The sequence below is a fragment of the Microcaecilia unicolor genome, chromosome 4 (assembly GCF_901765095.1).
Source record: "Microcaecilia unicolor chromosome 4, aMicUni1.1, whole genome shotgun sequence".
Classification (NCBI taxonomy): Eukaryota; Metazoa; Chordata; class Amphibia; order Gymnophiona; family Siphonopidae; genus Microcaecilia; species Microcaecilia unicolor.
The window spans coordinates 277,551,221-277,565,345 of NC_044034.1; the positions used below are offsets into that span (position 1 = coordinate 277,551,221).

Here is a 14,125-nt window from a genome sequence, read left to right on the forward strand (position 1 = left end):
AGCAATGTCTTTTTGAGGACATGATGCATGGGTACTGTGGGCGCTTCCTTAGGTGGAGAAGGATAGTCCAGGAGCTCAAACATTTCAGCCCTGGGCTCGTCCTCCACAACCACCGGGAAGGGGATGGCCGTAGACATCTCCCGGACAAAGGAAGCGAAAGACAGGCTCTCAGGAGGAGAAAGCTGCCTTTCAGGAGAGGGAGTGGGATCAGAAGGAAGACCCTCAGACTCCTCGTCAGAGAAATATCTGATGTCCTCTTCCTCTTCCCACGAGGCCTCACCATCGGTGTCAGACACAAGTTCACGGACCTGTGTCTGCAACCGTGCCCGGCTCGACTCCGTGGAGCCACGGTGGGAGCGTCGAGAGGTAGACTCCCTCGCCCGCACCGGCGAAGCTCCCTCCGCCGACGTAGTAGGGGAGCCTTCCTGGGAGGCTACCGCACTCGGTACCGCAAGCGGCACCGATGTCGGAGACCTCACCCCGTGCAATGGGCCAGCCGGTGCCTCACTCGACGGTACCGGTGGCGCAAGCACCCCCGGTACCGGAGGGGTAGGGCGCAACAGCTCTCCTAGGATCTCTGGGAGAACGGCCCGGAGGCTCTCGTGCAGAGCGGCTGTGGAAAAAGACATGGAAGCCGATGCAGGAGTCGATGTCAGAACCTGTTCCGGGCGTGGAGGCTGTTCCGGGCTGTCCAAAGGGGAGCGCACCAACACCTCTTGAACAGAGGGCGAGCGGTCCTCTCGGTGCCGATGCCTACTGGGTGCCGACTCCCTCGGCGACCCAGAGCTCTCGGTGCCGACACGGGAAGGGGACCGGTGACGATGCTTCTTCGATTTTTTGGGACGAAGCATGTCACCGGAGCTTCCCGGCACCGACGAGGAGGACGTAGAATCCAGCCGTCTCTTCCTCGGGGCCGAGGCCGAAGGAGGTCGGTCTCGGGGGGGCTGTACCGCAGGAGCCCTCAGGGTAGGGGGAGACCCACCCGAAGGCTCACCACCACCAGCAGGGGAATGGACAGCCCTCACCTGCACTCCAGATGAAGCACCACCGTCCGACGACATCAGCAGACGAGGAGGTCTCGAAACCACCGACGCCGACGCAGCCCTCCGATGTCGCCCCGATGCAGAGGGCCGATGCCTCGATGCAATCGGGGGCGAGGATGAAGGTCCGGGTGCCGACGACGTCGAAGCAGTCGATACTCCCGGTGCCGACGAAGAGCCCGAGAACAAAACGTTCCACTGGGCTAATCTCGCTACCTGAGTCCGCTTTTGCAAAAGAGAACACAGACTACAGGCCTGCGGGTGGTGCCCAGCCCCCAGACACGACGCGTGCCTGTCAGTGAGCGAGATTACCCGGGCGCACTGGGTGCACTTCTTGAAGCCGCTGGAAGACTTCGATGTCATGGGCGGAAAAATCACGCCGGCGAGATCAAAACTCGAAATGGCGAAAATGGCACCACAAAAATAGGGGGAAGAAACTTCGAACCGAGGCCTAAATAGGGCCTACCCCGACGACGAAAGAAAACTTACCGGGGCAAAACTAGAAGTACGGGAAGGGAGAAAACCATAAAGGTCTCCTTCCGACACCTTTTTTTTTATTTTTTAGAACGAAGTCGATAAACGATGCGCGAGGTCAACTTTCGGGGCGCGAACGGCGAAACACGACCGTACCGAGCGCGGACAAAAGAAGACTGGCCGGCACGAGCCGGTTCGGGCGGGAAGACGGCCGCGCATGCGCGGTGCGCATCGGCGCACGAGGACTAGCAAAGGACTTTGCTAGAAAGTGTTCCGATTGGAGGGGCTGCCGTGGACGTCACCCATCAGTGAGAACAAGCAGCCTGCTTGTCCTCGGAGAACTCAAGTTAAGCTTTAGTAAAAGACGCCCTTAGTGAATTACGCGCATAATTCACTAAGTGTATTCTGTATTGAACTGTGCACCTTAATTCTAAAGCACGCAGTTCAAAAGCGGCATGGACGTGGGCGGGGAAATGGGCATTCACAAATTTACATGTATTGTTATAGAATATGGCCCAATACGCGTAACTCTATGTGCTGGGATTTACGACACATTTTCGTTAGGGTAAACAGAGCATGTATATTTATGTGCTGGGATATCAACTAAGCATATTCTATATACTGCGCCTACATCTTATAGAATACTCTTAGCTGGAAATGTTTTCTGCAGGGATTTTTTAAAGGACCATATAGAGAATCCGACCCATAGCACTTAAGGGAACATTCAATATATGCTGACTTAAAAAAAAAGGCACAGGACTCAATGCCGACTAAGCATATTCTATAAGTGGTGCCTAAATTTAGGCACGGTATACACTTAGTTGATATCTTAACACCTACAAGCGATTCTATTTACACCAATGAAAATGTGACAACTCCCAGCAAGCAGATTTACGCACGTTCGGCCATATTCTATAACCACACGTGTAAATGTCAAAACACCCATTTCCCCACCTATAACCATGCCCCTTTTTGCCTGCACGTGTTAGGTTGGTACACTTTGGTACAGAATATGCTTAGCAAGTTGTGCGTGTATATTCTAATTAGTGCCAATTACTGCTCATTATTGCTTAAGTGCTGTTATCAGCACTCATTAGCTTGTTAAGTTATGCAATTTGTTATAGAATCCGCTTGGATTTTGGCAAGGATCCCTAGGTGCACTATACAGAATCTGGGGGTTAGCTCCTTTTTGTTTTCAGCACCCATTTTGGAGCGCCATTTATAGAATTCCCCCTTTTAGGGACAATTTTATACAGTGGGCACTAACAAGTTTAGAATAAGAATGCATATACATGTGCCCATATATGCAAACATTTGCCTAAATGCCCTGCACATATCTCTATAGAGACCACAGCTTTTGTCTCTGAGGGATAAATGGAAATAGTTTCAGGAATTTAAAAAGAAGCGTGCCTTGAAGCAGGTGAAGGCAGTCCTTTTACCAAAAAGAATGGAGATCCAATATTTTGGATCTGGACAGATAATTACAGATAGACAAACACACACATTAGCCATTTCCTTTATGAGAAAATATTACCAATATCATGATAAATCCATTTCAATATTTATTATGCTTGTCAGCGTTAGATGCAAAAAAAGGACAAAAATTATGAAAACAATCCATCCAGAAAATAGTTTTAAATTGTCATGCTGCTTTAGGCCAGTAGTTCAAGCTGCCCTGGAGAAGCATCGGCCAGTCAGGTCTTCAAGATATCTACAATGAATATGTACAAGAGATTTGTCTACTTTGCTTCTATCATAACACGATTACTTGAATTTATTGTGGGTATCCTGAAAAACCCGAATAACTGGTGCTGCCCAAAACAAGTTTGACAATCACTACTTTAGGCAAAAATTATGCAAACAGTGTTCAAAGCTCCTCAACTAGTGTTTATTTACAACAGGTTATAGAATACCAGATCCTTACCTCATTCAATTCATTGTTTCTTCTACCTTCAAAACCAGCAAAGATACTACTTCCTTCCTTGCTTGGAGTCAAAGTGACAGGTGAAGATGATCCACTATGAACTGGTGTTTCTATTAAGATATGAGAAATAGTGAAGCGGAATCACTGTAAATAAAGATGTTCCAAAAAAGATCACAGTAATATAAAAGGCTAATGTGATTACTGAGAGAATATCTGCCACGAGCATCTGACAGCCAAGAAGCACAACACAATATAGTCCATGGGTATACTACTAAATCAAGAATCAAGTGTAAGAGTCCAATAATGAACAGTCCAGCGTAAATCACAGTACATGCAAGATTAGAGCAGACACTACTTATTTTTTCCTAGGACAAATAGTACAATGCATATTTAAAATACACTCTGATTAACAAGACAGAAGGGCTGCATACAAAAATATTCAAAAAACTGAGAAGGGCAAAATGGAAGCCTATTTCATGGTAGCACCAGATCATATAAATCTTAATTTCTCCCTATAACCTTGATTCTAATCGACTCAAAATGCTGGCCAAAATGTCTTACTACTCAAATCTATCTAATGCAAAACTACAGGTTTACACATGGAGAACCAAAATTCTGCATTATTATTTCCATAACTGAAAAGCTTAATGTAAGCTAAAGAAAAAACAACCAACCAATCTGTTCCCCTCCTAGTCTGTGCTCCATCTACCACCAGTCAGGAATTACAGAATTACACCCTGCAGGGGGCAAGACAGTAGCTACCTGTGATAACAGGAAAAGAGCTCCAAAATAAGAAAACAGTGTTTCTTATCTCAGGACAGTCAAGATGGTGTTCACAGTCCATAAGAGGGAGAGAGAGAATCCCAGCTGTCAAATAAGACATCTGGCTAAAAGCACTTGAAAGCTAGGGTCAAGATGGAGCTGCAATCTGTCTCAGCCACAGCATTACTGCTATAATGGCTAATCTTCAGGAGTATAGTTAAAAATGGTTCTTAGTCCTGAGGGGGAAGAGGATGTGGGAAGAGAATATAAACGGTGCTGTAGCTGGTTCTAAATGAGGTTAAAGAAGTAGAAGAAAGCTTCTAATATTTTATAAAAACTGATTGGAAACATCACACCCCAGAAACAAGCTAAATCCGCTTTTGCATTATTATTATTATTAGCATTTGTATAGCGCTACCAGATGCGTGCAGCGCTGAACACCTGACGCAGAGAGACAGTCCCTGCTCAATACAGCTTACAATCTAAAAAAAAATAGCTAGTTATTAATTTCTCCCCATTTCTTGTAGACACACTGTAGTCCAAGACAACATACAGGGGACGATATATTATACATGGAAATAAGTCATTAAGGATCTCCTTAACTAATTAATTCTCTATCTAAAAAGGATAGACTAGATGCCATCAGAAGCACAAGTTTGTTGTGCAAATATTAAGCTGCCACAGATAATACTGTACACAGTTTGCTGTAGAGGATGAACCCATAAGCAACCTACTCTTGTCCAGGTACAGAGAGAGCTTAGGCATAGAAGCTGATGCCTCAAGATGTCGCCGCTTAGGCTGGGGGGAGGAACTACTCTCTGACATCCGATCACAGCTGGAGGTGTGACGAGTAGAGCGCCTCAAGGATTGTACAGCTTCTGGGTCTGTTTTTCGTCTCTTGGGTGTGGCTGATTCACCAGCTGCAGGCTGACTGTCAACCGACTGAGGGGTTGGTGGATTCAGAAGAGGTGGACTTGGGGACACTTCCTCTTGGTTTCTGGGAAAGGAGGAATTAAGATGAAAGTTTACTTTTTGTTGTTCCTGTATATAAGGAAATAAATGATATTTTCAAACACACTTAATTGATAATAAATATATGTATTCTGAATGTACTTAGTTTACACATACTGAATATGACTTCTTTTTTGTAAACATGTCTATTCGTATAGCAACTTTTTTTTTTTTTTTTACACTTACCAATTTCACTGTATTTACTAAAGGGAAAGGGAATGGGACTGGATATACTGCCTTTCTGTGGTTTTTGCAACTACATTCAAAGCGGTTTACATAGTATATACAGGTACTTATTTGTACCTGGGGCAATGGAGGGTTAAGTGACTTGTCCAGAGTCAAGGAATTATTTTTTCTTTCCACACACACTACTAAAACACACACATTGGCCCCTTAGCTTTTACCAAATTAGGAGCCCTTTTACAGAGCGGCGGTAAGCCCAACGAGGGCTTAGCGCTCGCTCTTCCGGTACTACCACCAGCCCAACGAGGCTGCCAGCGGTAATCCTGCCCCAAGTGCATACTATTTCCGGGTGGAAAAGAAAACCCCCAGAAATGGCTTGCGCAGCGATAACCCAGCGGTAATTGGGTATTGCCACACAATGTCCAGTTACTGCCAGGTTAGCGTGGGAGCCCTTATCTCCACTTCAAAGGGTGACTGTAAGGACTCCCTGCCGCATGGCCACACAGCAAGTTCTCTTACCGCATGACCACTGATTAGAATTTAGGCGCACAACTCTCTAAGTGTGTATTCTGTAACAAAGTGCGCCAAACTTCTAAAGCATGCAGGCAAAAAGGGGCGTGGTTATGGGCGTTTCATGGGCATTCTGAAATTTATACGTGTAGTTATAGAATATGATCCAGTGCACGTAAATCTACGCATTGGGATTTACACCACATTTTCATTGGTGTAAATGGATGCGCATAGTTTTAGGCGCTGAGATATAAACTAGGCGCAGATTATAGAATACACTTCATCGGCACTGATTTCAGCGCTGATTTTTTAGGTGGCATATATAGAATCTCCCCCTTAATGCCTAATTCAATTAAGTTACGCACATAACTGGCACTATTCTACAACCTACATGCACAAGTTTGCATGGTAAACGCAAAAATTCGCAGAGAAAATTACAGAATGAGGGGGTGAAATCTGCTAAGTGTGCTGCAGTGGCCAAAAAACACAAAGTTATGAATTATTAGGAAAGGACTACAGAATAAAAACAAATATGAATGACTATTGTTTCATGGAGCAACTGCTCCAAGTATTGTGTGCAATTTTGGTCATCACATCTCAAAAGATCTAGTGAAATTATAAAAAAAGTTAAAAAGAAGGGTGGCCAAAATGATTAAGGGGATGAACAAATATGAGGAAAAGGCTAAAAAGAGGTTGTCTCTTCAGCTTGGTGAAGAGTGGAGGAGTGGCCTAGTGGTTAGGGTGGTGGACTTTGGTCCTCGGCAACTGAGGAACTGAGTTTGATTCCCACTTCAGGCACAGGCAGCTCCTTGTGACTCTGGGCAAGTCACTTAACCCTCCATTGCCCCATGTAAGCCGCATTGAGCCTGCCATGAGTGGGAAAGCGCGAGGTACAAATATAACAAAAATAAAAAATGGCTGAGGGGAGATATGAGAAACATCTATAAAATCCTGGAGTTGAGTAGAATGAGTAAAATGGAATCAATTGTTTACTCTTTCAACAGGTACAAAGACTTAAGGGGAGGGGCATTTATTGCTGAACTCACTGTACAAGTGACCAAAGCACTGCTTCTGCTGTACCAACCAGCATTCTATACAGGAGCTTAGAGTGTGTTAAATGTCTTAAACACCAGTCTGTTTAGCTTTGCACAATGTTTCATCACTCAAGAGACAGAAATTTCTAACAGCATGCTTCTAGAACTGCAAAACCATCTGTAAAATCACCTTTGAGTCTAAACACAGATAGCATAGGAGGTATTTATAGAAAGTGGTAACTTCTCATCACATCACACTCTATCAAACATCAATGGCAGAAAGACGTGCTATTTCCTGACAATTAACTGCTCACCCTACATAGCTATCTCCAATATTAAGGTGAGTATAGTTCTGAGATTAGGGAATGTAATTCTCAGAGCATTATACACTTAACTAGTGTAAAAAAAAAACCCACAAAACCCAAACAAGGTCAGCTGCATGTGTTCAATATTATAGCGAAATGCAGACATAACTAGATATGATTAACTCTATGTTAGTGTAGCAATTTCAAAAGGCCATAAGGCTATCAAATAAAGGATGTAATTATGCTAAAATAACAAAATCTATAGCGGTCTTAGTTGTTCTCTGGCGTTTTCTTCTTACAATTTCTTCTTTTCCAATGCCTCATACCAAGAGGAAGGGGATGGTAAAAGGCCAACCGCCATTGGCCAGAAACTTCATCTCCAGTCCAGCAGACACTAGACCGACACGCGATGAGTCGCCCACTAACAACCAGGATAACGAGCCCCGCTCAAAGTGCCGAGGAAGAGCGTTGGCCCTCCTGGGGTCAGAAACAACTATCGTCCCCGGAACTTAATCCGCCACCATGTCCTGCGATCTTTAGGAGCGAGGAAGGAGGCCTAGCTGAAATGGAATCCGTGAACAGCAGGATCCAGGTCAGCGGTGCAGCACCCAAACTCGCAGAGAATGTTAATCAGGAGTCTGGAGCTCCCGTGGTGGCCACAATGGAGTCCATTTGGAAAGCAATTCAGGACCTAACTGAAGCTGTTACAAAATCAGCCCAAGACACATCTCTTCTCATGAGTAAGGTGGATAACTTAACTGAATCTTTTATGTTAAACAGGATTCAGCAAATCAAGTTTTGCAGACACAACTAGAGGTCAAAAATTTAAAATCTACAATGGATGCTTTGGTAAAAGATAAGATTTGGACTTATCAAAACATAGAGCAAATAGAGTACTATAACAGACGTTTAAACTTCGTGTATTTAACTTTCCTAGAACTACAGGTATGACTCAGACGGATTTCTTCAAAAAATATTTTGTTGAAATTTTCTTCTCCAGCTATTCTCCCATTTAATAACATTTACTATCTTCCATTACCTTCTCAAAAAGGAGCGGAGCCTGTGACTTCTGGAAATTTACCTCAAAACACAGGAAACTGAATTTGGAATCCAAGATCTGTCCGCATTACTAGAGGATTCTTTGACAGACGTATCCACCTGAGGGACATTAATTGTCTCATTCGTATACAATTTTGTGGACATAGAATATGGATATATCCAGACGTGACAAAAGTTACACAAGACAGAAGAAGCTGTTTTTGGCTCTAAGAGAGGAGACAAGGGCCCTGGGAGCATTATTTTTGTTTGCATACTCATGCAAATGCCTAATTCGTTTTTTGGGCATTAAGTATGTTTTCTTTGAACCAGATCAATTGCGAAATTTCTTGGACATGAAGAAGCTTTCTAGTGGGCCGAGGGAAACAACTGATTTAAGTAAAATAGGATGGGATTATTCAGGTTAAGTCATTTCCTATTTTTTCTTTTCTACTGTATTTTGATCTCCTCGTCTTTATACCACCCCCAACCCAATTTTTTTGAGGTCTAAGGAAGAGAGATGTTGTATATCTTCTATATTTATTTTTCTTTTGTTACTTTTTACTTTCTCTGTATTTCTATATGCAAGTATCACTTGTAAAAAAAAATCTAAAATTGTTATAAAATTAAAACCTTGGAAAGAAAAAAAAAAAAAAAAATTATAAAACCATTACATAAACTACCTCCAATATAATACAAATATACCATAGACTTCAGCGGTGCCACTCACTGGATATTGATATCCAATGAGTGGTAATGCTACGGTCTATGGTATATTTGTATTATATTGGAGATAGTTTATGTAATGGATTAGTAAAGACCTCCTGAAAAATTGATGCAGTTGCTTTTTGGTACTATTAAAATTATAAAAGACGCTCCTAGTTTGTTTTGTCAGACACGGTCACAGATGAGAAGTAGCAGCACTGCAGCAGTCAAGCAAACTGAACTTATAAGTGCTGGAGTGCCTAGGCTCAGAGAATCTCAGGTGTGTGGCAGTAGCAAAAACAGTTGGAATGGCGCCCAAATTCTCTTCTGCTTCTACCAGGTGTCTGCTAAAAAACATCTGCATTTGTCTATTACCTTGTCTGCTGAGTACAGCACAGAGGGTAGGAAAGAAAACACATGGGAGGGTAAAGTGGGAGAAGGAAAGTGAGAGCACACACACTCACCCTTGACCACTCTCATGGCCATCCATCCATGAACGACTGAAAGACACACACACACAACCTTTATAGAATGTGCCTTTTTTTTTTAAGTTGTCATACAATTCTACACCATTTTCAACTAAGATTACCATTGTAGGAGGGTTGAGGGAGTTATCAATGTGAGCTACTGTTAAGTCAGGTTACTTTACCACAAGTTGGGTTAACAGTAGCCCACATTGATAGCTTTTCCCCCTTAGTGTTACAACTAGAAAGCAAGATGCATAGGAAAGCTGAAGACAATAGAAATGCCACTATTGCCAGAAAATTAGAGAATAAGGCCATCATTTTGGGAAGGGGAAGAAGGAAATGTATTCCCAAACAGAGGCAGACCAAATTTCAGTTTCATGTTGAAACTGGCCTGAAAATTTTGTTTGGCCTTATTTTGTTTTGGCCCATGATTTGAAGTGGAGGAGTGGCCTAGTGGTTAGGGTGGTGGACTTTGGTCCTGGGGAACTGAGTTCAATCCCACTTCAGGCACAGGCAGCTCCCTGTGACTCTGGGCAAGTCACTTAACCCTCCATTGCCCCATGTAAGCCGCATTGAGCCTGCCATGAGTGGGAAAGGGCAGGGTACAAATGTAACAAAAATAAAATAAAAATGCTAGCTCCAATCTCAAATTAGCTGCCAAGAGACTGCAGCAGCCACTTTGGCAGCAGAGAGGACATGGGCTTCGCTCCTGCCCTGAATACCTACTAGACAACTAGGGATGGGCAATAGGCCGAGCAGTGGAGTGGGGGGGGGGGGGGGGGGGGGGAAGAGTAGTGGCTCATTCTATGCAGGGGACGGGACAGGCCAGGGCAGCCCCTACCCGTCAGCTTCAGTTAAGCGTAATGAAAATATTATTCAATATGCTTAAAAAAAAAAATTACAATTGCAAGATGAAATTTAAAAGCATTATTTACAGTTGAACACTAATACATACACACATTCATACATACCACAATTATTCAAAAATGAATTTTGGTTCAATATGGCTTACATTTAACAGTTGTTAGAAATTACATTGATTCAATTACATTTACAAGGTATGTATGTATGATACTATGTTTTATAGTGGTTGGCAAGGTAACTATTAGTGCAGGCGACTGGAAGTTTTTGGCCAATGATTATATTGAAGTCTGTTGAGACTATAACCATCAGTTATAGATAAAAGTCCACAGACGACTTCGGAGGTCTTTTCCTTCATTTTTGTATTTTCTTGGAGCATGAAATACTTAGGGCCCTGTTTATAAAGCTGTGTTATAGGCGCGTTAGCGTTTTTAATGCATGTTAACCATGTATGCGCCTACAATATCCTTATAGGCACATGCGCATGCTGATTGTAGGCATGTTAAAAATGCTGATGCACCTTAGTAAGCAGGGCCCTTAATCTTTTGAAAGTACTGTTATAAGCTTAACATTTCTAGCTGATGTTATTGAATAATAAATATTCCAAGATAATTATGCATTTCAGTGGAAAAAAAAAAAAAAAAAGATTTAAAAGATCTTTATTAAACCTGAATTTTACAAGTCAGCAACTATGGCATAATGAATAGAACTGAAAAGTGATATATTTCTCTTTCAAACTATTAACTGGCATAGAAACTACATTTGTATGACATTAACTGCATACTAAAACCTATAAAAGGTCCTAAACAATGATTTATTTCATTATGGTTTGTCCCTCGTTAAACTGCTTTTTCTAACATCCACTTCGTCATTGCTTATTCAAAGATAGATTAGTTTATCAAAATTATTTTCTCAACATTTGCAGAACACAGTGTGATCAGTAATTAGATATTCTGCTTCAAGAGAAGAGCCCTTCACTTTCTACAGATGTTGGTAGCACATTCACAAGAAGAGCGACAGGTCTGCTAATAAAAAAAAAAAAGGTAGTGAATCTTTGCAGGAATTCCAAAAAGACTAAAAAGGGCAGGAATAAAGTGGTTCTTGTTTTCTTTGCATATACACCTGTAGCTCGTTGTGCAAAGCAAAAAAAAAAAAAATCCTTCTACACTCCCAAAGTTAGGCAACCTTGGATTTGCATTTTGGATTTAGCTCGCACCACTTCTGACATGAGATTTAATATCATGCTCTCCAAGAGCTCTGAATTCCAGTTACTGTAGAGACTACTAGGCAGTCTAACACTTTGCAAGAGACAGCTGTGGAAACGTCATGGAATGGTTTGAACATGTCACATACTGCCTCATGAAACATCTGATCTTCAGCAGCAATGTTTAGTGATATTTCTTTAATTTCACAGCTGCAATTCCTAATTTTGCTGCTGGTTAAACTGCTTGTTCAAGTAGTTGGCAAGCTTGAAGTCCACCTTGTAACACAGTCTTAGAATTTTATTTCATTCCAATCCAGTTTCATTCTGCTACATCTTAACATAAGCATAAGAACATGAGTAGAATACTGGGTCAGACCAATGGTCCATCTAGCCCAGTATTCTGTTTTCCAAACAGTGGCTAAGCCAGGTCACAAGTACCTGGCAGAAACCCAATTAGCAGCAACATTCCATGCTACCAATCCTGGGGCAAGCAGTTGCTTCCCCATGTCTGTCTCAATAGCAGACTATGGACTTTTCCTCCAGGAATTTGTTCAAACCTTTTTTAAACCCAGATACGCTAACCACTGTTACTACATCCTCTGGCAAAGAGTACCAGAGCTTAACTATTCGTTGAGTGAAAAAATATATCCTCCTATTTGTTTTAAAAGTATTTCCATGTAACTTCCTCGAGTGTCCCCTAGTCTTTGTACTTTTAGAACAAGTTAAAAAAAATCTATTTACTTCTACTCATTCTACACCACTCAGGATTTTGTAGACCTCAATCATATCTCCTTTCATCTGTCTCTTTTTCAAGCTGAAGAACCCTAACCTCTTTAGCCTTTCCTCATGAGAGGAGTTCCATCCCCTTTATAATTTTGGTCGCTCTTCTTTAAACCGTTTCTAAATCTTTTATATCTTTTTTGAGATACGGCAACCAGTACTGAACACAATCCTCAAAGTGCAGTTTCACAATGGAGCGATACAAAGAATTTATAGTATTTTCGATTTTATATCAAGTACTTGGTGACAAGAGTGTGGCTAAGGGTTCTGGTAGAGTGCTCAGAGATGAAGGGAAGGAGAGAGAGGAGTCAAAGATGACCCCAAGGTTATGAGCTGATGAGACAGGGATTGTACCCTTGTACAAAATTACAGACCGATTTCATTACTTAATGCAGATTATAAGATTTACATGAAACTACTTTGTTGCAGAATGGAGATTGTTATTCAAACTCTCATACACAGACATCAAGCTGGATTTCTAAAATTCAGATATGTTGCTGACAACACTAGGTTATTATGGGGGCCACGATCAAACGGGGCCGGCCATCTCTAACGCCGGCCCCGTCAAGCGGCGTACTCGACTGTATTATCGAAACAAGGTGGCCAGCCATCCTTCGTTTCAATAATACGGTCTCTTAGAGATGGCCGCCATTGGTTTTCACCGATAATGGAGACTAATGGCGGCCAACTCAAACCCGGCCAAATCCAAGGCATTTGGTCGTGGGAGGAGCCAGCATTCATAGTGCACTGGTCCCCCTCACATGCCAGGACACCAACCGGGCACCCTAGGGGGCAGTGGACTTCACAAAATGATCCCAGGTACATAGCTCCCTTACCTTGTGTGCTAAGCCCCCCCAGATCCCCCCCCCCAAAACCCACTCCCCACAACTGTACACCACTACCATAGCCCTTGGGGATGAAGGGGGCACCTACATGTGGGTGCAGTGGGTTTTGGGGGGGGGGGGGGTTGGAGGGCTCCCATTTACCACCACACAAGTGTAACAGGTAGGGGGGGATGGGCCTGGGTCCGCCTGCTTGAAGTGCACTGCACCCACTAAAACTGCTCCAGGGACCTGCATACTGCTGTCATGGAGCTGGGTATGTCATTTGAGGCTAGCATAGAGGCTGGCAAAAAAGTTTTTTTACTTTTATTTTTTGTGACCACTGGGGGAGTAAGGGGAGGTCATCTCCCATTCCCTCCGGTGGTCATCTGGTCAGTTGGGGCACCTTTTTAAGGCTTGGTCGTGAACAAAAAGGGGCCAAGTAAAGTCAGCCAAATGCTCGTCAGGGCTGGCTTTCTTTTTTTCCATTATCGGCCGAAGCCGGCCATCTCTTAAGCATGCCCCCGTCCCGCCTTCGGTACTCTGCCGACACGCCCCCCTTGAACTTTGGCCGGCCCTGCGACAGAAAGCAGTTGAAGCTGCCCAAAATCGGCTTTCAATTATACCAATTTGGCCGGCTTTAGGAGAAGGCAGATAAGTAGTAGTAGTAGTAGTAACTCAACTATGGTTTGGGCATTTTCCAATCACCACAGATTTCTTCCAGAAACGGAACTTGTTTTCCCTATGTAAAAAATGATTTATTGTACGCAGAGTTGCAAAGCTGTGCACCAAAGATACCTCATCAAGTTCAAGATCCTGCAAGTATATACCACATTAACCCCACTGTCAGTGACAGCACATAATTTTTTTATGTTGAAGGAGTCCGGTCCATTTTGCACCACAATCGCAAATCCTCCCATAGTCCTGGGACTGAGATTTGCCTTTCAGTAGATAATCTTAACTCACAAAGCAAAAGCAACAAATCAAGTGGCTAAACAAGAAGAAAGTG

At 43.0% G+C, this 14,125-nt stretch overlaps 1 protein-coding gene across 3 annotated transcripts in view; it reads right to left on the reverse strand.

Moving 5' to 3' along the window:
• Positions 1 to 14,125, reverse strand: part of MSL3 (MSL complex subunit 3) — a 109,689-nt gene that overhangs the window by 22,158 nt on the left and 73,406 nt on the right. For all 3 annotated transcript variants that reach the window (XM_030201598.1, XM_030201600.1, XM_030201599.1), the window contains 2 exons: positions 4,935 to 5,197; positions 3,439 to 3,548 (listed from right to left, as the gene is read on the reverse strand). In XM_030201598.1, coding sequence (XP_030057458.1) covers positions 3,439 to 3,548; positions 4,935 to 5,197 — 373 coding nt within the window. The remainder of the gene's footprint in view (positions 1 to 3,438; positions 3,549 to 4,934; positions 5,198 to 14,125) is intronic.